We start from the raw sequence: 23,661 nt of genomic DNA on the forward strand, positions 1-23,661 counted from the left end.
ATTGTTGACGCCTCGCTGTATGGAGGATGGAGCACACTGGTGAGGTTTATTGGTAAATATCAGAGATTATCCATTGATCAGGTCTGATCGGTTGCTCTGTTGTTCATATATTCATGTAGGCGTCATCGTTGCCAACCAATGAGGAAGGACTTGCTGGTTGTCATAGAGACTACATCGTGTTTCCTTCAGGTTGCTCTCCCCACTCGGCTGCAGAAGGGTGAGGCTGTTCTCTAATGACGAGGGCTGGGACTAACAGGCTAATTAATTTAGACTAATTAATTATTACGTTGCTGTATGAATGTGTGTGTGTGTGTGAATGGATGAATAATGCACAATCTATGTAAATCGCCTTGGATAAAGGTACTATTTTTACCATTTACAATTTTACAGAAAATTAACGTGCTTAATTTTTGCACCATAGAACCTCTCTCACTGGACACGTTTGGTTGCTTCCACGATCTGATCTACTAGCTTGTAGATCTGCTATTTCTGAATAGCCAAAGTATAAAATATGGACACAAAATTACAGACTGGCGCTAACGCTACAGTATGTAAAATCCAGAAACAAAGATTTGAGTTACAAACGTTTGCACAAATCTTCATGATTTTTTCTTTCTTTTTCAAAGATGGCAGAACTACAAGCTCGCAGTGCGGCGCTGTGAGCTTGTTTATCTGCTATTTTCCATAGCTAAAGTAACATTTTAATTGCGTGTGTGTGTGTGTGTTTCTAAGTGAGTTTGGTGTCCAGGGTGCTCCTCAGATGGCCCAGAGGGTGGAGCCTCAGCCCTTAGGGGAGGAGTTAAGCCCAGACTCTGCCTGCTGTGTTAGCTCCACCGCCAACGACGGTAAGACTACATCTCCCATAGAGCAGAGAGTATCTGATAGTGAAGTCGCCGGTTCCTGTTACCCGAGTGGAGCCGAGTCAGGCCGAGATTGAATGAAAGAGAACGCAACAACTGCACCAAATAGATAACGCCACACGATGGCACTAAAGATGCAGCATGTAATCTGATGCATTGGTTGTGAGAAGTTTAGAACTCACTCACAGTCACAACAAACACTGTATCAGTTGGATTGTTATTATTATCAAAGATTGTTGATATTAACGTAACTTTTTGGTTAATGGTTTACAATGGACTCAGACTGTCTGAGTCAAGGCAGCTCCACAGAGAGCTCAGGATGTCTGGAGGACGACAGAGACGTTGTTGACAGAGATGTGGTTCTGCGGAAACACTTCGAGGATCTGTGTGGCGACGATGACGGCAGCACCGCAGGTACCCTCTATAACCCATCTATAAAACACATTAGTAGACTTCTGTGCAGTGGCCTTTTCTGTTAACCCATTTAGGCCTAGAATTATTTAATGCTTTAATTATCGAAAAGCAAACCTCGGTTCGAAGTGGAGCGGTGAATCTGAGCAGCTATACCCTGTGTGTGTGTGTGTGTGTGAGTCGCTTTGGATTAAAAGCGTCTGCTAAATGCCTAAACTGTGCCTGTGAGTGAGTGGTGAGTGTGCCTGGCCTGCACAAAACAGCGCCCCTCCTTTAACTAGTGTGTTGTGTGTGGCCACTCAAGGTATTGCCAGGCTACGGACACGGCCAGCCAGCCAGCCAGCCAGCCAGCCAGCCACCCAGCCACCCAGCCACCCACATACCCACGGACATACCTGTCTATTGGGAGCGCTTTCACCGCTCCAAAAATAGCAGATATACAAGCTTACAGTGCGGCACCGAGTGCTGTGCTGCGAGCTCGTAGATCTGCTATTTTTGAAAAATCTTGATTTTAGTCTTTGAATATATCTTTTTAAAAGCGAACATTTGGCACTCAAATATTTGCTTCTGGGTGGTCCCTGGAACAACATATTTTGAGATGGAGGGGGGGGGGGGGGGTCCGCGGCCAAATACATGTAATTTTGGGCGTCCTTGAAACAAACCACTGATTAAAAAGGATTCAGAAGACATTTATAGAATCGGGTCAAACATATTCAAAGACTTGCACAAATGTAAATGTTCACGATTTTTCAAGTGCTGCGCTGTGAGCTTGTATATCTGCTATTTTTTTATAGTTGAAGCATAAAATAATGGTTAAAGTGGTTCAAATGTGACACAGATTTGCGTTCAGGCCTAAATGGCTTTTAACCTCGGCTGGCTTTGACCTTTTTTTCCAGACACCTTTGACACAGACCTGAGGACTTTGGAGTACGATGACGCGGACAGGAACATCCTGAATGTTCGCCTGAGTATCTCGGCACGTTTCCTGTCGCGCTTCCACAACCGGCTGAGGTCAGCACACACTTTATCATGCTGTCTGTTTTGTTGTTCACTGTCTGTGTTTCTGAACAGAGAGCTCGGTTTTAGTACACAGGTTGTTTTTTCTCGACAAGCTTAAAACATTTCTTCGGCCGACCAAGAAAAAGTTGTCCAGTCATTTTGTTTCCCCCGTTTAGTTTACATTAGACTGCAATGCCTTTATACTGGTCTCACTTCCCTGTGAGACCAGATCTTTCCTGACTGGTCTTAACTTGGAGAACCTGTGGTTTAAAGCTACTGTAGGCTTTAAACCACAACTAGAACACCTCAATCCAAATGTGCTTATTTATTTTATTTGTGTCACTTTATTACCAGTTTACAGCATTTTTTATTTGTTTCTGTTCTTTCATTTTAAAGGACAACTTAGTTTTTTTTTTACAACAAGGGTTCATATTTTAGAGTGTAATTAGAGAAAAGAGAAGATAAGTGTTAAATTGTTTTCATTTACTGCTTTCTATTGTTTTAGCGATTTTTACGATTTGTATTCAGTGGTTGGGGGTGGGGGGGGGGCATCCATACAAGTGTCTTTTTAGACACAATAAGCCAGCGATTTCTGTGTTACTATTTACAGTGACACTACACTAAGTCACATCTGCCCATGAAAGATTGCGGTGCATCATGGGAATTGTGCTCATTGTCGAAAGTTCTTTAACACAACGAAGATTATTATTATGCCTTATATTTAAAAGGCTAAAGAAATCAGCTCAATGTCTTCACTTCCTCCTTCCGCTCATATTTCCAGGGTAGGGACCAGCCATGCTGCGTCCTCTCTGCGCCTCCCCTCTGTCATCTCAGAGGAGCCCAGTGACATGGAGGACCAGTCCCCTCAGCAGCCTCCTCTCCCAGGCAACCACAGCTCTCCGTCTGACTCTGACCCCCACCTGGATCAGTCCTCAAGGTGACCAAACTGAGTTTGAGAATTTTCAATCAAAATTCAAAAGAATTAATGCAGTGGTTCTCAACCTGACTGTGGGTCTTTACTGTCTGTGTTTCTGAACAGAGATCTCAGTTTTAGTACACCGGTTATTGTCTTTACAAGATTAAAAGATTTCTAAAGTAATTTTTTACTTTAAAAGAAAAAGTTATCCAGTCATTTTGTTTCCCCTGTTTACATTATAATGCAACTCCAAATTATTTTGGGGGGTCCCAAGATTATAATGTGCAACTCACTCAACAGTAAACAGACCAACATAACGTTTAAGTGTATTGAGGGTATCTGCATGACAATTTAGGGACTTTTTAATACCTCTAAAATGACAAATTAAACATTGGCCAAATTGTCAAATATTAGAGGCAGAAATTGTGAAAATAGCTGATCTACATGCTCACAAAACCTAGCAAGACGAGGCATTGTGAGCATGTAGATCTGCTATTTTCACAATAGAACCGTGACTGACTGGAGCTCATTGATTTTTGATGCGTCTCATTTCTAGTGGTCCCTCGTCCTCCCAGACGTGCGAGCTGGGTCAAACCATGTGGTCGACGTGCCAGTCCATGCTGCCAACCTCCCCCGAGATGAGTGAGGCGGCAGACTTTAAGGCAAGGACACCAGCACTCACTTTAGAACCAATTCTTCAAGATTTATTGAAGGCTTTTCCCCCCAGCAGCTGCAAACAAACAGGACGTTACGGCCCTGTAAGCCTTCTTCAGTGTGTAACTGGAGTACTACATGTCAGTGTTGTTTATTATATAGGGCAGTGTTTCTCAAACTTTAAAATTTTAACGTTTCCCCTTAACTCTGACAGTGTACAAATGCAACCAAATGAACCCGGTAGGGTTCATTTGGCTCCATTTGTACACTGTTAGAGTTACAGACTTGTATGGATCCATTTAGACCCCCATAAAGGAACCCACAGAGTCCCTGGAATCCACTTAAGAACCACAGTTATAGGGGACCTCGGTGCCACGCACATAGTGGTCCGGGTGAAACACTAAACGGGAACGTCATTTACAGAATATATTTTTTCAAAGTCCTAAACATATTCACAGTATATACATTCACAGATTTTAATTACATTTTTAGAAACCATGTTAGGACTCCTATATAATGACAGACCCAGACCATGAAAATATTAAACTGTTAAAAAACCATAGTATTTTTCATATTTTTAATTTTTTACTTTTTAGGCGGCAGACTGCCAGGGGAGGCAGAGCAGCAGTCGACTCGGCCCCGCCCACGGGCCTTCTAGCCCCGCCCATGGGCCTTCTAGCCCCGCCCTCGTGCCTTCTAGCCCCGCCCTCGTGCCTTCTAGCCCCGCCCTCGTGCCTTCTAGCCCCGCCCTCGTGCCTTCCAGCCCTGACGTGGGAAGGCACGAGGGCGTGCCTTCCCACGTCTCCAACCGCACGTTTAGCGGCTCCTCAACAATGAGTCAGGAAGACCCAACGCTTGTCTTTGACAACAACGCCACAGGTAATAAATATTGGAAGAAAAAAAAGTAAAGTGATTCTGATCTTTAAACTTCTGGACTTGTGAGTTGTGTATTTGTTTTCTAATGTAGTGTTCTTCTCAATCCCCCAGGGGGGTCCCCAGATGATTAAACTTAATGTGCAACATTGTTTCCACCACGCAACAGTGAACAAACCAACATAAAGTTTAAGTGTATAGAGGGTAGCTGCACATTTCTAAAATTTACAGACTTTTTTAATACCTCTATTATGACAAATTGGACTAATTGTCAAATATTAACTCATTCAATGCCTTTTCAAAATGGCCGCCAAGTACCAGGATGCCACGTTCCTAAATTTCTAGTGCACGGATAAATTTTTAGTGCACGGATCGTGCACGCCCATGCCTAGATCATGCACCATATGTGTACTTTTTCACAGCTTTCAAACAAAAAATCCGCTTGGAAATCCGTTCAGGCATTCATGAGATGGAAGCCTTCAAAGTCTTCAATTGTAAACAAACATGGCTGCCATTTTGAAAGATGTGTTTGTTATGGGGCTACATGCAATTTTGCGATTGCAATTATGCCTAATACATTTTAGGCATTTTTGATTTTTTACACGGGAAACTCGGGCCTGGCATTTAATGAGTTAAATGGCATAAATATGAAAATGGCAGATCTACATGCACACAGCGCCTCGCGAGGCGTGAGCATATAGATCTGCGATTTAGTAATTCCTCAGCTCTTGGTGCTCATCAGGGTGGGGGCGGGGGGTCCCCAGTTAAAATATGATTATTTTGGGGGTCGCGGCCTGAAAAGGTTGAGAACCACTGTTCTAATGTACAAGGTGGGGCCTTCCCTTAGAGTTGCTGGCAGGGTATTTCATTGTAGACTTCCCTTGGTGCCAGATGGTATGTGGTGTTGTGTATTGTCTGATTGGTGTATCTTTGTGTCCTGCAGAGGAACAGCAATGTCAGCGCGCCATTAATGAGTTGATGCGCGCCGCAAGACGAGTTGTCGGATTGTACGAGCAGGTAAGCCTCTCTCTACACAACTTTGACACACAGCCTCAATTTACAACCGGGGGTCCCTGGAACAAATATATATTCAGATGGGGGGGATGGCGGCCAAATACATGTAATTTTTGGGGGTCCTTGACATGAACACGTTGGAGCACCACTGATTTACTGTAGCATCACAAGTTTTTTCCGAAAACCGGATTGTTAGAATCTGCCTTGGGTCTTAACCCATTTAGACCTGCATCCGTGTCGCTCTAGAGTTTAAGCACTTTAACCATTATGTTATGCTTTAACTATGAAAACATTTTTGAAAAATGTGTGCAAATCTTTGAATATATATATTTTTTTTTTCTTCTTTGTGGCAAACATTTGTAATGCAAATATTTGATTCCCTGGAACAACATATTTTGAGATTGGGGCGTTGACATGAAAAAGTTTGAGAACCACTGAGTCATAGAAACATTTGTTTTTCATAAAACCTTAGAAGGATTTAGAAGACATTTATAGAATCGCGTCAATATATTCAAAGACTTGCACACATTTTATAGCAGATCTACCAGCTCGCAGCGTGGCACTGGGTGCCCCGCCGTGAGCTTGTATATCTGCTATTTTTCAATAGTTAAATGGGTTTAATGTATTCATATGTGTGTCATGTTCATGTGTAGAAGAGGAACTCGGAGCCGAACAGCCAGATAGCCTCCGACCTGAAGGGGGCGGCCTCTGGAGTCCAGACCCTGCTGGCCACCGTCTCTCAAGAGGAGTTGCCCATACGCGAGGAGACGACGCGGGCTCTGCTGGAGAAATACTCCTCCATGTTGGTCCAGCACATCCAGAGCAAGCTAGACGGTTAGAAGATTAGCTGGTGGACTGAGAATTCACCCGGTGGTACTTGTACATTAGGCCCCATTTACACTGGCAGCCAAATCCAGCCTGAATCGGATTTGTGTCGCATCCAGATTGGAATCCGATTGGTTTAAATGGTCACATGGAACACATCAGATTCCAATCTGGATGTGACACAGATCTGATTCAGGCTGGATTTGGCTGCCAGTGTAAATCCGGCCTATATGGGACCTTAATGTTGGGGAAACAGGTGCCCCGTGGGCCAAAATTGGCCCACCAGTGGTGACATCAGGCCCAGGCAAATGATTGTCAACCAAAATACAGTCCCACATTATAGGCCAGTGATTTCTCAAAGTGGGGTCCAGTGACCCCCCAGGGGTCTTATGAGGGGCTCAGCTAAATTGTAGTTTAGAACTAAATGGACCCTTGAAAGAAATCTCTGTAACTGCCAGAGTGTACAAAGCCATTTGTACACTGGGAGTTAAGCATGGTCGTTTTTGCCAACGAGTCTGAGCACAACGGTGGGGGAGCAGGGGTGTGGGGGCAAGCGGGGGTGACTTGTTGGCAAACGCCAGGTCGCGGGAGTTATGGGGATCTGTGACCTAAATGTGCGTACCAAAAATGGATTGTGTGAGTTAGTGCACTTTTTAAATTATAAGACTGACCCCTGTTGTTCATGTTTACATGATGTTGTCCTTTACTGTGTTTATTATTACACTTTTTCTTGGATTAATTTTGTTCTTTATCGTTTTTTTTTGTTGTCAATAAAGTTTTGTAATGTAATTAAATGTTTCTGTGCCTTATTCAGCATTTTTCCTAGCTGTGCTACTGAATGCTTCATACTTAGAGTTACACGGTAACCAATCTCTTCGCCCTCCCGGCCGTACGCCCCATTTTTTTCCCCCGCCGACCTCACGCTCACCTTTTATATACTTGTAGGCTATTTGTTTTACTGAGGACAAGATGAGAAAGAAGTTGGGGTTAGACAGTTTAGAGTTACCAGCCAGGCGAGCCAGCCACTGCAGAATGGGACCTAAACTTGGTATAACATGGCTAATATGAAGACAAGAGTGGTGTAAAGTAACTACTTTAAGTGCATTTACTGAAGTGCTGTGCTTAAGTACAATTTCCAATACATTTACTTCTACACCACTAAATCTGGGATCCAAATATTGTACTTTTACTCTTGAGAACGTAGGTTCTAACTGTTTTACTGAGGTTATGTTTAGGGCCGTGTAACATTACGCCGGGAGGGCGAACAGAACAGGTATCCAGTTACACACACCCATTACTTAAAAAAAATTGCACAGTGCTAACCGCTCCTACATCTGGCTCTGTATGTATGTCTGTCCCGCACTTGGCTCATTGGCCAAGCTTCGTGGGATGCCTAATGAAATTGACTTCTAAAAGGCACCACTCACTTCACACTGGGTGTTACTTTTACACTCATACTTGGCAAACAAACATGATTTGAATGTGATGTGATGCAAACACACATTGGCTCTCAAGCTAGATTCCACAATCTCTGAATGCCACAAAGAGTCTGTATAAACGGCCTCGCAAAATTTGTGACAGGAGGCCACACCTGGTTTTACATAAAGGACTTTTAAAATCCTTAAAATGGTCAAAGCTTAAAAATGTATTTCCCAAAATGCTACAATGATGGACTTGATGGTGCCATCTTATGAGCATTATTGAGGACCAACAACTACTAACAGATTGTAAGTGGTTGAAGTCAAGCGGTCCTTCAATGTGTTTCAGAAAGCTTTTGTACCAGATGGTGGCAGCATAATGCCATTGAACTTTTACTTGAGCGTGGGATCACTGGATCATTTAAGTTCAAAGATCATCTATTGCTTAGATATACATTTATTAGAATAGTATTCTATTATCACTTTCTACTTTATTCTTTATCATATTTTCTGATGTTTTTAGGATCTTTAGGGACGCTTGATAATATAGCTATATTCTTTGCATCTATTGTTTACTATGCCCACATTGTGATGAGCGCCACTGATATGCTCTAAAACACACTACTTCTCAACCTTTTTACACCAAGTACCACCTCAGAAAATATCTGTCTCCCCAAGTATCACCATAACTGATGTTAAAATACAGGCACAGGAGGCCATTTTAATCCTTGAATTCATAGATTCCTTAGTTTTTGTTGCATTCCTAAGCCAATAATTTGATGACTGGATCACCAGCCAGACTTATATACAACTTCTACTTATCTACTAATATTTCCAATTAATTCATTCTCAAATCTAGCCAGCTGAAATAAAGCTGTTCTCTTCAGCTGGCCTTTAAAGCAGTTCTCAAAGTGGGGTCCCCGGGACCCCCAGGGGTTCCCCAGCTAAATGATAGTAAGGAACCAAATGGACCCTTATGGGTAGGCTATGTAAATCAGAATGTACAAATGGAACCAACTGGACCCGTAATGGGGTCCATTTGCTTCCATTTGTATAAAGTTAAATGAACATTGATTTTACAATATAAATTGGGATCTCAGAGAGAGAAATGCCATGGGGGTCCGTAGCCTAATGCATGTCAAACTGGGGGTCCTTGAAATTAAAATGGTTGAGAATCACTGCTAGAGACAAAAAATCTTGGGTCAGGGCTAGGGGGTCCCTGGCATATCTTTTCAAATGAGGGTCTGCGGGCTAAGTGTCAATAGACCGTTTGTCAGCCTTCTGATTGGTCCCTGAGACTCCCTGACTGGCCAACCAGAAAAAATCATTCACTTTTTGCTATCGGGGGTGGAGTTTGTGCAGTGGAGAATGTTGCTTCAGGCTTTCAAAAACTGTCCGCACTGCGCGACACGGAGATCGGCCGGTACGGTGATAGCGACGGCAAGCGTCAAGCGATCTCGCTCATCATAACGAATAAGCTTCAACAAACTAGTTCACATGTACCTTATCAATGGTCTAAGAGTCACGATTGGGTACATATAATTTAAATGGGCAGAATTACGAAAAGCCAGCCTATTATGTGAGGAGAAACATTCTCTCTGTCCTCTTCCTAGTACCCAAGATGCAATGCGCTTCTCTTTCTATCTCTGGTCCAGAGGATTAAACTAATTAAAACATTTATTTTTCGGGGGGAAACTACTGTTTTGCTATGTAATTACTGTACCTTTTTCTTCCCTTTTTATTAATATCACGTAGATGTGTTTTTTGTGGTACTTTATATAGCTGTAATGAGGCTATGAAGGGAAAAAAAATCGCATCCACTACCACTATAAAAGAATCTGCAAAGAGGATTCTGTCCCACTGGGATTAAACAAATTAAAACATATATTTTCGGGTAAATCCCCTGTTTTGCAATGTAACTACTGTACCTTTGTCTTCCCTTTTTATTAATATCACCTAGGTGTTTTTCCTTTGGTACTTTATATAGCTGTAATGAGGCTATGAAGGGAAAAAAAATCCCATCCACTTCCACTATAAAAACAATCTGCCCAGGGTTAATGTCCCATCATAGTAACAGGGCAGAATGGGGCGGGATTTGCAAAAGGGTTTATTTGGGGGTCCTTTCCTTGACATGGAAAAAGTTGAGTGAGAAACAACCTGGTTTAAAACAAAAACAACTCCCCTTTTTCCTTTGAAGGGGCGTGTCCATAGGGGCGTGTCTCCCACCCACATGTTCCTTGTGACGTAAAGACACCCGGAAGAGGAATGGTGGGAAGCAGGAATGTGATTGGCTGTTCAACTTTCCATCTCTGACATCTCAGCAGTTTTTGTTGCTGGCAGTGGCAGGCAGTGCGACCATTTATTTATGCACCATCAAACTAAAGACAGTAAGACATTAAACAAAGTGATCGGTTTGTGTTTGTAGATCGTTTAAACAGCTTCCAGTCTTGGGCTATGAGTGGAGGCAGTGTTTCTATGAGAGATCCACCAGGAGGACTCAGGAGAATGCAGATGAACAGCAGTCCAGATTCAGAGGTTGTGTGGAAGAATCACATCACCACACAGCTGAGACGCAGAGATAAACATCAACACGTCAAGTTCCAAGAGCTCATCCGCTTCTGTACGTCTGTCTGCATATTGTATCCATATAACATTAACGTTATCAGTGGTGGAAAAAGTACTCGCATATTTTACTCAAGTAAAAGTATCAATAATGCATTATAGAAATACTCTGTAAAAGTCTCCAGAATTCAAAATGTACTTGGGTAAAAGTACGAAAGTATTGGTATCAAAATGTTCTCAAGGTATCAAAAGTAAAAGTACAAAATGTTTGAAAATAGCGGTTTGTGAGCTTTTAGATCGTCCAGCCAAGGTATAAAATAGGGCTAAATTGGTTTATGTATGTTTTGTTATATTAGGCCTATTATTTATATCTGCAAAGTAACTAGGCTAACTATAAAGTTTTCAAATAAATGAAGTGGAGTAAAAGTACAATATTTAGATATGAGATGTAGTGGAGTACAAGTAAAAGTACTGAAAATGGAAATACTCAAGTAAAGTACAAATAGGCTACCTCAAATGTGTACTTAGTGCATTACTTAAGTAAATGTACTTAGTTACTTTACACCACTGTTATTCATTCATGTGTGAGCTGTTTGCATTGGTGCACAAATAAGCCCAACCCACCCAGTATTTGATGCAAAACAAAGTATAGACAAGTTAAAGTTGCTCCCTACTCGGTGGAGTAGTAACTTTAAGCAGTGGTGGAAAAAGTACTCAAATGTTACTTACAAGTGAAAGTCCTGAATTGAAAATGTACTTGAGTAAAAGTATGAAAGTGTTGACATCAAAATGTACTTAAAGTACCAAAAGTTAAAGTACAAAATGTTAGAAAATAGCAGATATGGGCCTATCAAATAGCCTTGGTTATAGACCTCTGTGAAGTTGGCACCCCATATGTTGAAAACATAATAGCCTATAAAAATGGTGTAATTATTTAGTGCTGGATTTGTGCTGAATTGTGCCGTAAATTTTATAATTTGTGCTGCTATCATTATTGAGATATTGATATTCTAAAGTTATAGTTTTGCTGAGGCTTGCACCCCAATTTTTTGGCTCCAAATCGGGGAAAAAATGGGCTCAATCTTTAGTGCTGGATGTGCTCTAATTTGTGCCGTAAATTTTATAATTTGTGATGCTATGATTATTGAGATATTCTACAAAACACCACTGTTCTGCTCCTATCTTCTACCATGAAACACTGTTGCTCTACACCGCCCTCTGTAGGTCAATCTGTATACTGCTGCTAAATCTGCTAATTCAACCATATAAATATGTATATATGTTACCGGATGTTTGGGTAACGCAGGACGTTCTATGTAAGAGCGCTTGTTTTGTCGTTCACCACACACCAATCACCACCAGGTGGCGACAACAGCCATTCACTAGTGAAGGCGCTGACGTCACTCGTGTGCGACTCTATTTGCGACTTTATTTACTAGCCTAGCCTAGCCTAGCCTAGCCTAGCCTAGCTTAGCCATTAGCTCCATTGTAGTCACTTGGACAGGGCGTTTATCGTGGGCTTGCCCAGGCCTTACGGCCTGGGCATAAATATAACGATTGCATTCACCACGGCTTCGTAACTCGCACCTGCGGTGCTCGGGGGCGAAGAGCAGGACCAAGGTCCGCTGGCCTGCGCGCCGCTTGCAATGTCGTGGACAATCGAGCGGCTCCGCTCCGCCCCGTGCTGCATGACGAGTGCTACGTTTCTCGACCGTCCTGTTTCTCTATCATCCGGTGACATATATATAAATATATATAAAAGCACAATTGATGATTTCAATGGCACAAATTAGAGCACATCCAGCACTAAAGATTGAGCCCATTTTTCCCCGATTTGGAGCCAAAAAATTGGGGGTGCAAGCCTCAACAAAACTATAACTTTAGAATATCAATATCTCAATAATGATAGCAGCACAAATTATAAAATTTACGGCACAATTCAGCACAAATCCAGCACTAAATAATGACACCATTTTTATATATGTTTTCAACATATGGGGTGCCAACTTCACGGAGGTTTGGTATAGAATAGGGCTAAAGTGGTTAATGTATGTTTTATAATATTATAATTTATATCTACAAAGTCACTAGTAACTAAAGTTTTCAAATAAATGTAGTGGAGTAAAAGTACAATATTTGGATCCGGGATGTAGTGGAGTAGAAGTAAAAGTATTGGGAATTGTTACTTTACACCACTGAAGTATTGCTGCTGGGTATTGTTTCCCGTTTTTTCTTTATTTGTGTGTGTTTGTGGGTGTTGTTCAGGGACGTGCAGAGAATATGAATGTGAAAGAGGCAGGGGCTGAAATTTCGAAAAGGGTCTTTTGGTGAAAATATCGAAAATAGCAGACCTCCAAGCTCACAACGCGTTGCGCTGCGACGCGTTGTGAGCTTGGAGGTCGGCTATTTTCCATGCTGAACTAAGCATAATCAAGTGAATACTGGAGATGTGGCGTACAGCATGGATTTATACACACAGAGGGCAATTATTTCAACATAAGATGCTGCATTCAAGTTCAGGAGAGTTTGGACAAGGCAATTCTCTTGAATGCCGCCTTCAGGCATGGCATGGAAAGAGGGCATTTGCTTTTCTTTCACCATAGTAAAAACAGCATTCATGGTCTGGAGAGGGCACTTTTTACAGACGGATAAAGGGGCAGGGGCTCAAGCCCCCTTGGATGTCTATGTGTGCACGTGCCTGGTGTTGTTCGTACATTTATGGTGTGCTGCTGCACTGTCCTTGTTTTATGTTTTACGTCTGAGTGAACCAAGACCAATTCCCATCAACTATGTTGACATCATGTCAAAGACATGGCAAATCTTGAATCTTGAAGGAATGAAGGTGAACTATTATGTACTGTACTTAAAGGAGTAGTTCACCCCCTTTCTATTGATCATGCCATGGAGACCTGAGTTCAATAATACTTTTTTGAATTTGTCGCATTCCTAAGACAATAATTTGATTACAATAAATGTACCCCCATTGATTCCGGATGGGGACCCAAATGCATTTGGGGGGCTTTTAGATTGACTATTTAATTAAGTGTAGTGTCTTTTTCTGAAGAAAGACAGTATTGTTTTTCTACGCATTCTACACACATTTCACACATTTCTGAACTGTTACGGTCAGGGCTGGATTAACCATTGGGCCAGTGGGGCCGTTGCCAGGGGCCCTTGGCTCTCAGGGGCCCTTGGGGGAACTGGGCCTTGTGGTCGTTGAAAATGTACTAAAATCAAATTAATTTAAATTAAAAAGTTAATCAAATATCAAATGTGTGGGACCCTCCTCTGTTGTCTGCAGGTGTTAAAGTTAAAATCCGAGCTGGGCAGTGCGCGTCGAGAGGGAAGGTGGGGTTATTGGTGGGGGGTGGGGGGGTCCTAAAAAATTAGTGGCCAGGGGCCCTCGCGGGGGTTAATCCGTCCATGGTTACGGTCAGCTGTCTCTTAATTTCCTGTACTAGTTTTTCTTCACAGGTTCATGATAATGTAACACTTGAGTGTTACAAACCGTTTCTGAGCCAGGAACAAGTATGAAAATAGAACCCTAGCCTACTTAACTAGGGATGGATTATTGATAATGATCCTGCTTATTGAGCCGGGCTTTTATCGATCCCACTATTGAGCGTATTTTGTGGAAAGATGTGAAACAACGAATTATGAACAGAACTGGTATTTCTTTTTTATTTTATTGGCCAGTTGTTGTGACTATGTGAGTTTGTGGCTGACCAGTCTATGAAGATGACATTTGACAAAAGTAACAAATATTATCATTAAATATCATTAAAACAATCATTAAAACAATCATTCAGCTATGCTCGATAACAATCTTGATAAACCCAAAGCTTATTGATACCGGGTATTTGTTATCGAGTTTGTAGCGGACCCTTGTTTCGAGCTCCATCCAACCACTATTAACCACGTGAATAGTATAGTGTCCCTATTCTGTGGGTAAACGTTCATTCATGCAGCTATTTTTCATGCAGCTATTTTCTGCAAAGACATTTGCTGTAGAGAGAAAAAAGGATGAGGCCTAGATTGGACAAAAGTGAATTATTAAATTGCTGGCTTTCAGTTACTTGTTACTAGTACTACACTGAGCCTCGGCTTTGCTTGGTAAGAGCCGATTGAGGTGCAACAGTGCTTTTGGCTCACAATACTAATATTAACTTAATTTGACTGGGAAGGGAAGCTATCCCAAGTAGTAACATCAACTGGGTTAATGGTAATAGTGTGGTTTTGCGCTGAGATAGTACTGTAGAGTTGTATTGTACTGTTGTCTTGTTAATAACTATTATCGTATATCATTGTACTATTGTTTCTAACGATGCACCTGCTGTTTTTGTCTTGTGTTTTCTCCAGACACCAGGCTATTGGAGAAAACCAACTTCACCAAAGGATTTCTGTGCACAACAAAGTAAGCGTGTGTGTGTGTGGCGCTGGCGCGCGCATGTGTTCATTAGGGGTGAATTTGTAGAATGTCATTGCATGTGTGTTAGGAGGAGGATTGTGCTGAATGTTGTTTTTTTACAACGTACATGGAATCTACTGGTGTCGAGCTGTCTATAAGAGTCTTTGTGTGTGTGTGTGTGTGTGTGTGTGTGTGTGTGTGTGTGTGTGTGTGTGTGTGTGTGTGTGTGTGTGTGTGTGCACGCGCGCGCATGTGTGCTTTTGTTTCAGGTCAGCTGCCAGTGACTCCTTGTCATCCATGGCTTCCCAGAACGCCAAGCTGAAGAAAACTACAGGAGAAGTACTACTGTTTTACAATTATAAAACCACAGGAGAAGTAATACTGTATTACAATTGACCATTTTGGCATTTAGCAGACGCCTGCCTCTCACCCAGAGACACTAATTTACTACTAATAACCACAACCACTATTCCTACTAGTTATTATCTCTTCTCCACCAAGCCAGAGCTGAAATGGCGGGAGGAGGTATGTTTTCTCAACTTGGTGTAAATGAGTCCAGAGCCATGCAAAGCACCAATCTGCTGATTGGGACCTGTTAGGGGTTCAGTGCCTTGGTGAATTATTATTTCGACTAAAGGGTTAGGGTTAGGTTTAGGCATAGTTTTACTGAGGTTAGGGTGAAGGTTAGGGTTAGGTTTAGGCATAGTAGCATTCGCCAGTTTAACATTCACCAGGTTAGCATTGACCAGCGTCGGCAGGTTAGCATTTCACCAGGTTGGCATTCACCAGTTTCGAACTAATGGGACGTTGAACAAATGTGACGTCGTAATATCGCTACGCGTCTTAGGGATCGGAAACCGGGAACCTTCTGATTTCCAAGTGGCCTGAGCTTCTGCTGTATTACTGTACATCTAATACCATTCCTACTAGCATTACTACTAGGGCTGTCACAATTATTACATAATTGTCTAATCGCATTTATTTGACATATTGTTGAAAAATGTTCATATATTTTTTTTAAAGTAAAAAATAGTGGAAATAGCTGATCTACAAGCTCACAACGCATCGCATCGCGTCGCATTGTGAGCTTGTAGATCGGCTATTTCCACTATCATTGTTCTTTTTTAAGTATTAAGTTAACTCTTTGAGTGCCACCCCGTTCACCACTAGAGGGCGCCCAGTGGCCATAGAAAATCCCATAGAGATATGCTGGTATATGCAGAAGCCCTGCAGCCATGACTTGCCTGAACACTTTCCTTTGTGCATGTACAGGAAGAGGATGAAGTTAGCTTGAAGTTAGCTATTGGTTACCAAGCATTTTAGAAGCCTTATTTTCGTCAACTTAGCCATGATTAAACCTTGCACACCTCATGCATGGGAAAAAAACAGAGAAGAATGAGCTCTAAAAAATCCAATGCAATCCTGGATTGCATTGAAGTGGATTTGTGCAGTTTGTTCACAGCTTTCAAACAAAAAAATCCGATTGGAAATCCGTTCAGGCATTCTTGAGATAATCGCCATTATGTTTTACATGTTATGTAAACAAACATGGCTGCCCTGTATGTTAGATGGGGTTGTATGGGGGTGGAACATGCAAAATCGCGATTGAAATCATGTTCACTAGATTTGATGGGGTCCAAAAAAAAAAAAAAAAAATTCAAATTTTTTTTTTTCAATTTTTTCTTTTTTTTTTAAAGCCAAACTAGTTCGGGATCGGCACTCTGCGATACGCTAATAAAGCCGAACTAGTTCGGGATTGGCACTCAATGAGTTAAGTTAAAATTAAGTTTTAAATATGTCAGTCATTTCTTTGTATATTTAGGTTATGTGTCATATCTGCCATGTGCAACTTCAAAACCCAAAAGCCAAACAGAAATGTGATTGTCACGACAAAAACACAATTAATTGTTAATCGCAATTATTTGAGTGACAATAATAATCGTCATGTAAAATGTCATAATCGTGACAGCCCTAATTACTACTACTACCATCATACTAGTGTTACCACTGCCATTCCTATTAAATATTCCTAGTAATATTGATATGATAGTAGAAGTAATAATAATAATAAGTTGTCATATTTTCAGCTGGTCATGCAGGTGGTGGAGTTTCAGCAGCAGAAAAAAGTCAGAGACAAAATTCTGGAGGAACAGCAAGTCAGGTAAAAAAAACCTTTATTTATAAAAAATATTTAAACAATTGGATAACTTAAAACTCACTCAATGCCAGATTTATTTAACAAAAGAAAAAAACCCTCAATGTCAGAATCTTTCCAATTGTGCTTACCTTTTAAAGGTAGTCACAGCATATCCTTAGCGGACATGAAGTGCAAATTTGCAACATGTATTTTTTTTTAAATCTCAAGTTCAAGTTTTATTGGAAAACATCCCACTACATAATCAGAATCGCCCCAAAAAAATGCGTGTGTGTGTTTCCATCTGTAACTCCACGTTCAGCAGTTGTTCAATTGTCTAAAAAACATAATACAAAAATCAATAACGCATGTACCTTGCCCAACATCAACTTTATCACCTTCAGATGTGTCTCTACTTCTCATAATGTTTACAATTTTTCCCCACATTTTGGCCTGTAGGCGGCATATTGCGCAATCCATAGTTGGGAGCGAAGTGTCATTATCATCACCAGGTCTCAGGTTACAAGAGGGAAGGGGGGGGGGGGGGGGGGGGTCAGATGCACACACACACACACACACACACACACACACACACACACACACACACACACACACACACACACACACACACAGAGAGAGGGGGGGGGGATCTAGAACAAGAATCAAAAACATAGATCTAGAACACAGAATTCATAGTTCTAGAACACATAGAATTCATAGATATAGAACACAGAATATGTACAGTACAGCAAGGTACAGTAGAGTACAGCAAGGTACAGTAGAGTACAGCAAGGTACAGTAGAGTACAGCAAAGTACAGTACAGTAAGGTAAAGTACAGTAGATTACAGTAGAGTACAGTACGGTAAGGTACAGTAGAGGATGGATGGATGTGGATGGATGTGGATGGATGTGGATGGATGGATGTGGATGGATGGATGGATGGATGGATGTGGATGGATGGATGGATGGATGGATGGATGGATGTGGATGGATGCATGGATGGATGGATGGATGGATGGATGTGGATGGTTGGATGGATGGATGGATGTGGATGGATGGATGGATGGATGGATGGATGGATGGATGTGGATGGATGGATGGATTGATGCATGGATGGATGTGGATGTGGATGGATGGATGGATGGATTGATGGATGCATGGATGGATGTGGATGGATGGATGTGGATGGATGGATGGATGGATGTGGATGGAAGGATGGATGTGGATGGATGTGGATGGATGGATGGATGGATGGATGGATGGATGTGGATGGATGCATGGATGGATGGATGGATGGATGGATGGATGTGGATGGATGGATGGATGGGTGGATGGATGGATGCATGGATGGATGGATGGATGGATGGATGGATGTGGATCGATGGATGGATGCATGGATGGATGGATGTGGATGGATGGATGGATGGATGGATGGATGGATGGATGTGGATGGATGGATGGATTGCCATTTACACTATTTTGCATTTTGGAAAAAACTGCATATTTAATGTTGAGCTATCCTAAATTTGTATTGCTTAGCTGCCCACTGGACTGTATCCATCTCTGGGTACAGGGGACTTTCACATAGGAAAGGGGCCAGGCCCCCGCAGGGGGCTTTTTTCTAGTCATAGCATAACAGTATGAATTTTGATGTTTCTTAAAATACATAAGACAAGAGGACCGCTCTATTAAAAAAGAGCGGTCGTCCTTCGCAAATGCTGCTTCAATATGTCTCGAAATGTGAGTCTTTAGCGCCCTGTTGGTTTTACCAACATATCTTAGACCTCATGGGGCATTTAAGCAGGTATACAGTATATCACATTTTTGATTGTGCATGTTCTAGTGCCCTGCGCCAGGGGTTTTCAAATGATTGTGAACCAGGGACCACCACCACTTTTCTTAAACACCTATCTTATCCCACAGGGGGGACTTCAGTTTCAGCCAGTGTTGTTTTTGACAGCAAATTTTGATTTAGTTTTAGTCATAGTCTTTTGAATACAATGTATTTTAGTTTTAGTCATAATTTAGTCACCTGAAAAGTTTTAGTTTTAGTCTAATTTTAGTCGACTAAATATCATAAGATTTTAGGCGACTAAATCTACAGTTGATTTTACTAAAATGTATTTTGGCAGGCCTTGATGACATTGTAATTGCTGATTTTACACTTGGTTGCGTGCTGAAAATAGCCGATCTACAAACACCTGAGAGCAACCAAACATAAAATTACTCTCTTCAGCACTAGTCCCAACGTTTTAGTCTAGTTTTTATTTTGTTGACGAAATTGTAAATATATTTAGTCTTAGTTTTAGTCATCATGGCTTACTTTTTATTTAGTTTTTATTTCGTTCTTGTCAGTGAAAAAAACGCAGTCGACAAACATTTTTCGTCATAGTTTTAGTCAACAAAATCAACAATGGTTTCAGCTTCACCCAGCTGAGTGCTGCCCACAGAGGAGCGCGGAGGGGGGAGCAGTTACTGTAGGGGTTAGGTGTCTTGCTCAGGGACACTTTGACACATTGCTGACCTGGCCTGGAATCGTACCTGCGACAACCAGGGGTTCTGGTTCCCCAGGCAGGCTCACTAACCACTCAACTACTGTATGGCCGCCCCTCACATTACTAAATGCTTGGTCAGGGACTATACATACAGTACAATACTGTACCTTCATGGACCACCCTTGTTGAAAACCCCTGCCCTCCTCAACGGTCACATCTGCAATTGCCCTCTGGTACTTGAATAAAAAAGAAAAGGATTCTGGCATTTAAGGGAGGAGACCTGATTTGGCAACCGTTTGTCTTATTTTAGGACAGTGGTTCTCAACCTGTGGGTCGGGACCCCCAGGGGAGTCCCCAGATGATTAACTTAATGTGCAACATTGTTTTCTCACTGAACAGGTTAGAAAACGAGGTGTTGTGAGCATTTAGATTTGCTATTTTCACAATAGAACCGTTTTATACAAAATGTAATATCTCAACTCTTAGTGCTAGTTTTCTCTCTCCGCAGTTAAAATATGATTATTTTGGGGGTCGCAGCCTGAAAAGGTTACGAGGTCTTTTGTCTCTCTGCATTTCTTTGAAATGTGTGGCCAAATTTGGATCCCTGCTGAGGATGTAGCAATGTTTTTAGTGGTGCGTTGCGTTCAAACTCCTTCCAGAGGAGTGTCAGACCTGTCTAACTAGAATGTGTGAATACCTGAAGTCTTGAACTCTTGAACTTGAACTTAGAAATACACATAACTTCTTATAAAATAGAAAATACCTGAAGTATTCTTGAACTCTTAGAAAATGTAGCAGAGTTCCTAACCAGACATTCCTATTCTGCCGATAACATTCAGTGAAAATAGCCAATCTACAAGCTTGTTGTAAGCTTTAACACACACATTATGTCTGTCTTTAACCCACCTGGGGCCCATTCTACAAATGTCAAAATGATATGTATTTGGCCGCGGACCCACTTCTGAAAATGTTTTGTGCATTGTATATCTGCTCCAGTCTGTCTGTCTACCAGGGGTGCGTGTCCTCCCTGGAGAGCGAGCGCGGCTCCCTGCAGGTGCGTGCGCTGCAGGTCCAGGAGGACAACCGGGCCCTGAAGACGGCCTACGACCTGCTGCTGGGCCGGCACCGCGAGCTGGACCAGGCCTACCGCCGCACGCAGGACGTGGGCCAGCACGTTCTGGAGGAGCTGATCGCCAGCAAGCAGCAGGCGGCCGCACGCCTCAACCGATGCAACCAGTACAAACTATACTATAGCTCTGTGACCAGTACAAACTATATACTGTAACCCAGGGTTCCTCAATTAGTTTTCCCCAAGGGCCTTATGTCTAGGGTACCAAGCCGAGGGCCACAACATTGCAGGGGGCGACGGTGGCGTTCCCGCTACTCCAGCGTCAGTTTTTGTCGTTGTCGGGTGAAAATCTTGTATGTCCAAAACCGTTCGTTTTGAATTTATCATTTTAAAAATGATTTAAACTAGTGAAAACAGCCGATCTACAAGCACACAAGGCGTTATGTGCTTGTAGATCTGCTGTTTTCACTACTTTTGTGAGACGGCCTTGTATGATTTGCGAAAGAACGTACAAATTTGGAGATACGAGATTTCCACCTGACAACGACGATATACTAGTGTTGTTGCTGCTCTTATCTTACCACCATTATTATTGGGGTTGGTGTGGGTCACGGGCCGCCTATTGGGGAACCCTGCTGTAACCAGTACAATACAACCAGTACAAACTACACTATAGCTCTGTGACCAGTACAAACAATTAGGGATGTGACGATAAGCGATATTATCGTTTATCGTGATAAAAAACACTCACGATAATCATTTCGTGGAGATTTACATTTATCGTGAAATTGTCCTCCGTCATGCACTGGGACCAACTAGATATATCTGGTACCATTTAAACCCTCTATTGGTAAAACGTACTTATAATATAATTACTTGATAGTCTTTTTTTTCACTCTCTCGACCAAATCTCTTTGCCAAAAAAATAGCCGATCTACAAGCTCGCAGCTTGTGAGCGTGTAGATCGGCTATTTTTTGGGCAAATGTTCCACCCCAGGATATTTCATGAAATCATAATGGTCTGGGATATTTCATAAAGGTAAATATTTAAAAAGAAAGAGGCCGCACAGGTCTTCAGCCATGATAAAATCATTTATTTAAACAACCAACCATAACGGTCTCCCTCAGGGTTTGTTAAAGGACAACTTTGTTTTTTCACAACAAGGGTTCATATTTTAAATTGTAATTAGAGAAAAGAAAAGATGAGTGTTAAAATGTTTTCATTTACTGCTTTCTATCATTTTAGCAATTTTAATGATTTTGATTACTGTGGTTGGGGGCATGCATGCAAGTGGCTAAATATGTATTTTTAGATACAATAAACCGTCAATTTCTTTATTACTATTTACAGTAACACTACTAGCCTAAGTCTCATCTGCCCATGAAGGATTGTGGTGCATCTTGGGAATGGGCTTATTGTGTCTTATTGTGTCACGCATGCCACGATAGAAAGCAGTAAATGAAAACATTTTAACACACTTTTTTTCTTTTCTCTAAAATATGAACCCTTGTTGTAAAAAACAAAAACAAAGTTGTCCTATAAACCAAATGTTAAATAAACCTCAATCTGTGATTTCTTCACCTGGTTGTCAGTATGTGGAACAGCAGGAACAACTATTTAAAACAACAAAAATAATTACTAAAACATAATAATTTTACATGTTTAGGGAACAGCTCTAGTGTGTGGGTCTCCCTTCACTGTTTCACAAATCGCATATTTTATTACTAATAAAAGTAACTCATGTCTTGTCTGTCAGAATACGAGAGGTGAGACTACAGAGAGACCTGCAGAAAGCTGCCAGCAGCCACATCTCCCTGGAACTGTAAGAATGTACAACACATTGTCCAACACATTGTCCACTGCACATGGATGCTTGTTTTGTGTTGCACCTGTTATTACGACTAGGGATGGAGCTCGATCAAGGGTTACAAACTCGATAACCAAATGTATTGAGTACCCAGTATCCATGAGCTTTGGGCTTATCAAGCTTGTTATCGAGCATAGCGGCTCATGACGTCACGTTTAAACATTCAAGACGAGGCGACCAAGAAATTATTACAGTACTATTCATAATATAAAGCCATTTAACAATTATTGCACAAATGAATGGTTGTTTTAATGATGTTACTTTTGTCAATTGTCACCTTCATAGATGGTGGTCAGCCACAAACTCACAACAACTGGCCTATAAAAAAGTTACCAGTTCTGGTCAAAATTTGTCGTCTTTCCACAAAATATTAGAAAACGCTCAATTTTGGGCTTGATAAAAGCCTGGCTCAATATGCAGGATCGATAAGGTGCTCATTATCAATAAAAATGAATGAGTTCCATCCCTAGTTACACAAAGCAATGAGGTAGAAATGCTGTTTGCCCCTAAGGCATCCTTGTGAGGTGCTCTCTGAGGACTCTTGGCATTCTTATAGAGATACAATGTCTGACGTTAATTTACGCACCCTACCTGAGCCACGTTTTTTTCCATCCATTCTGACTTTTTTCCCCTCCAGTCTGACTTAATTCACGCATCATACCTGGACCACGTGTCCCCCCCCCCCCCCCCATTGTGAATTCCCATATAGTCGGGGGATATCTTAAAAGGTCCTGGAATAAATTCTTTGGGCTAAAAACGCCCCCACAAAAATATGGTTTAGTGATGAGTCATTACTTTTCACAGTTTTGGGGAGCCGCCTTTACCCCAAGCAATGTTTTTTGTGCAAAACAAATGCTTGCAATGGATTCAGAATCATGAAAAAAAAAACTAGTTTGACTCCTCACATGCAGCATATTTATTTTGGTGTGTTTTTTCCTGTATAGTTAATTTAATGGGACCCCAACTTTCAGCAGCTGTCAAGGATTCTCCTAGGGAAACTGAATTTCAGTCTTTGAGAGATGTGTTACTAGACACCTTTACAAACACATTGGTGAAGACATTTTTCTGCTTTAGATATTGAAAAATAGCAGATATACAACCTCACAGGAGATTGTAGATCTGCTATTTTTGAAAAGTCGTGAAAATGTGTGTAA

The 23,661-nt window shown here is 41.6% G+C and overlaps 2 protein-coding genes across 6 annotated transcripts in view; both read left to right on the forward strand.

The window, feature by feature from the left end:
- The window catches only part of LOC308289544 (WD repeat-containing protein 62-like), a 34,934-nt gene extending 28,278 nt beyond the window's left edge, over positions 1 to 6,656 (forward strand). For both annotated transcript variants that reach the window (XM_080731255.1, XM_080731256.1), the window contains exons 24-32: positions 120 to 217; positions 733 to 845; positions 1,143 to 1,274; positions 2,168 to 2,282; positions 3,052 to 3,207; positions 3,743 to 3,848; positions 4,437 to 4,719; positions 5,657 to 5,730; positions 6,381 to 6,656. In XM_080731255.1, the coding sequence (XP_080587381.1) occupies positions 120 to 217; positions 733 to 845; positions 1,143 to 1,274; positions 2,168 to 2,282; positions 3,052 to 3,207; positions 3,743 to 3,848; positions 4,437 to 4,719; positions 5,657 to 5,730; positions 6,381 to 6,566 (1,263 nt within the window). In that variant the 3' untranslated portion in view covers positions 6,567 to 6,656. The remainder of the gene's footprint in view (positions 1 to 119; positions 218 to 732; positions 846 to 1,142; positions 1,275 to 2,167; positions 2,283 to 3,051; positions 3,208 to 3,742; positions 3,849 to 4,436; positions 4,720 to 5,656; positions 5,731 to 6,380) is intronic.
- A 3,669-nt stretch (positions 6,657 to 10,325) lies between these two features.
- The window catches only part of atg16l2 (ATG16 autophagy related 16-like 2), a 46,072-nt gene continuing 32,736 nt past the window's right edge, over positions 10,326 to 23,661 (forward strand). For all 4 annotated transcript variants that reach the window (XM_080731261.1, XM_080731264.1, XM_080731263.1 and 1 more), the window contains exons 1-6: positions 10,326 to 10,590; positions 14,892 to 14,946; positions 15,210 to 15,279; positions 17,028 to 17,101; positions 20,567 to 20,806; positions 22,397 to 22,462. In XM_080731261.1, coding sequence (XP_080587387.1) covers positions 10,425 to 10,590; positions 14,892 to 14,946; positions 15,210 to 15,279; positions 17,028 to 17,101; positions 20,567 to 20,806; positions 22,397 to 22,462 — 671 coding nt within the window. In that variant the 5' untranslated portion in view covers positions 10,326 to 10,424. The remainder of the gene's footprint in view (positions 10,591 to 14,891; positions 14,947 to 15,209; positions 15,280 to 17,027; positions 17,102 to 20,566; positions 20,807 to 22,396; positions 22,463 to 23,661) is intronic.

The sequence above is a fragment of the Nannobrachium achirus genome (genome assembly GCF_963921795.1).
Source record: "Nannobrachium achirus genome assembly, chromosome: 8".
In the NCBI taxonomy this organism is placed as follows: domain Eukaryota; kingdom Metazoa; phylum Chordata; class Actinopteri; order Myctophiformes; family Myctophidae; genus Nannobrachium; species Nannobrachium achirus.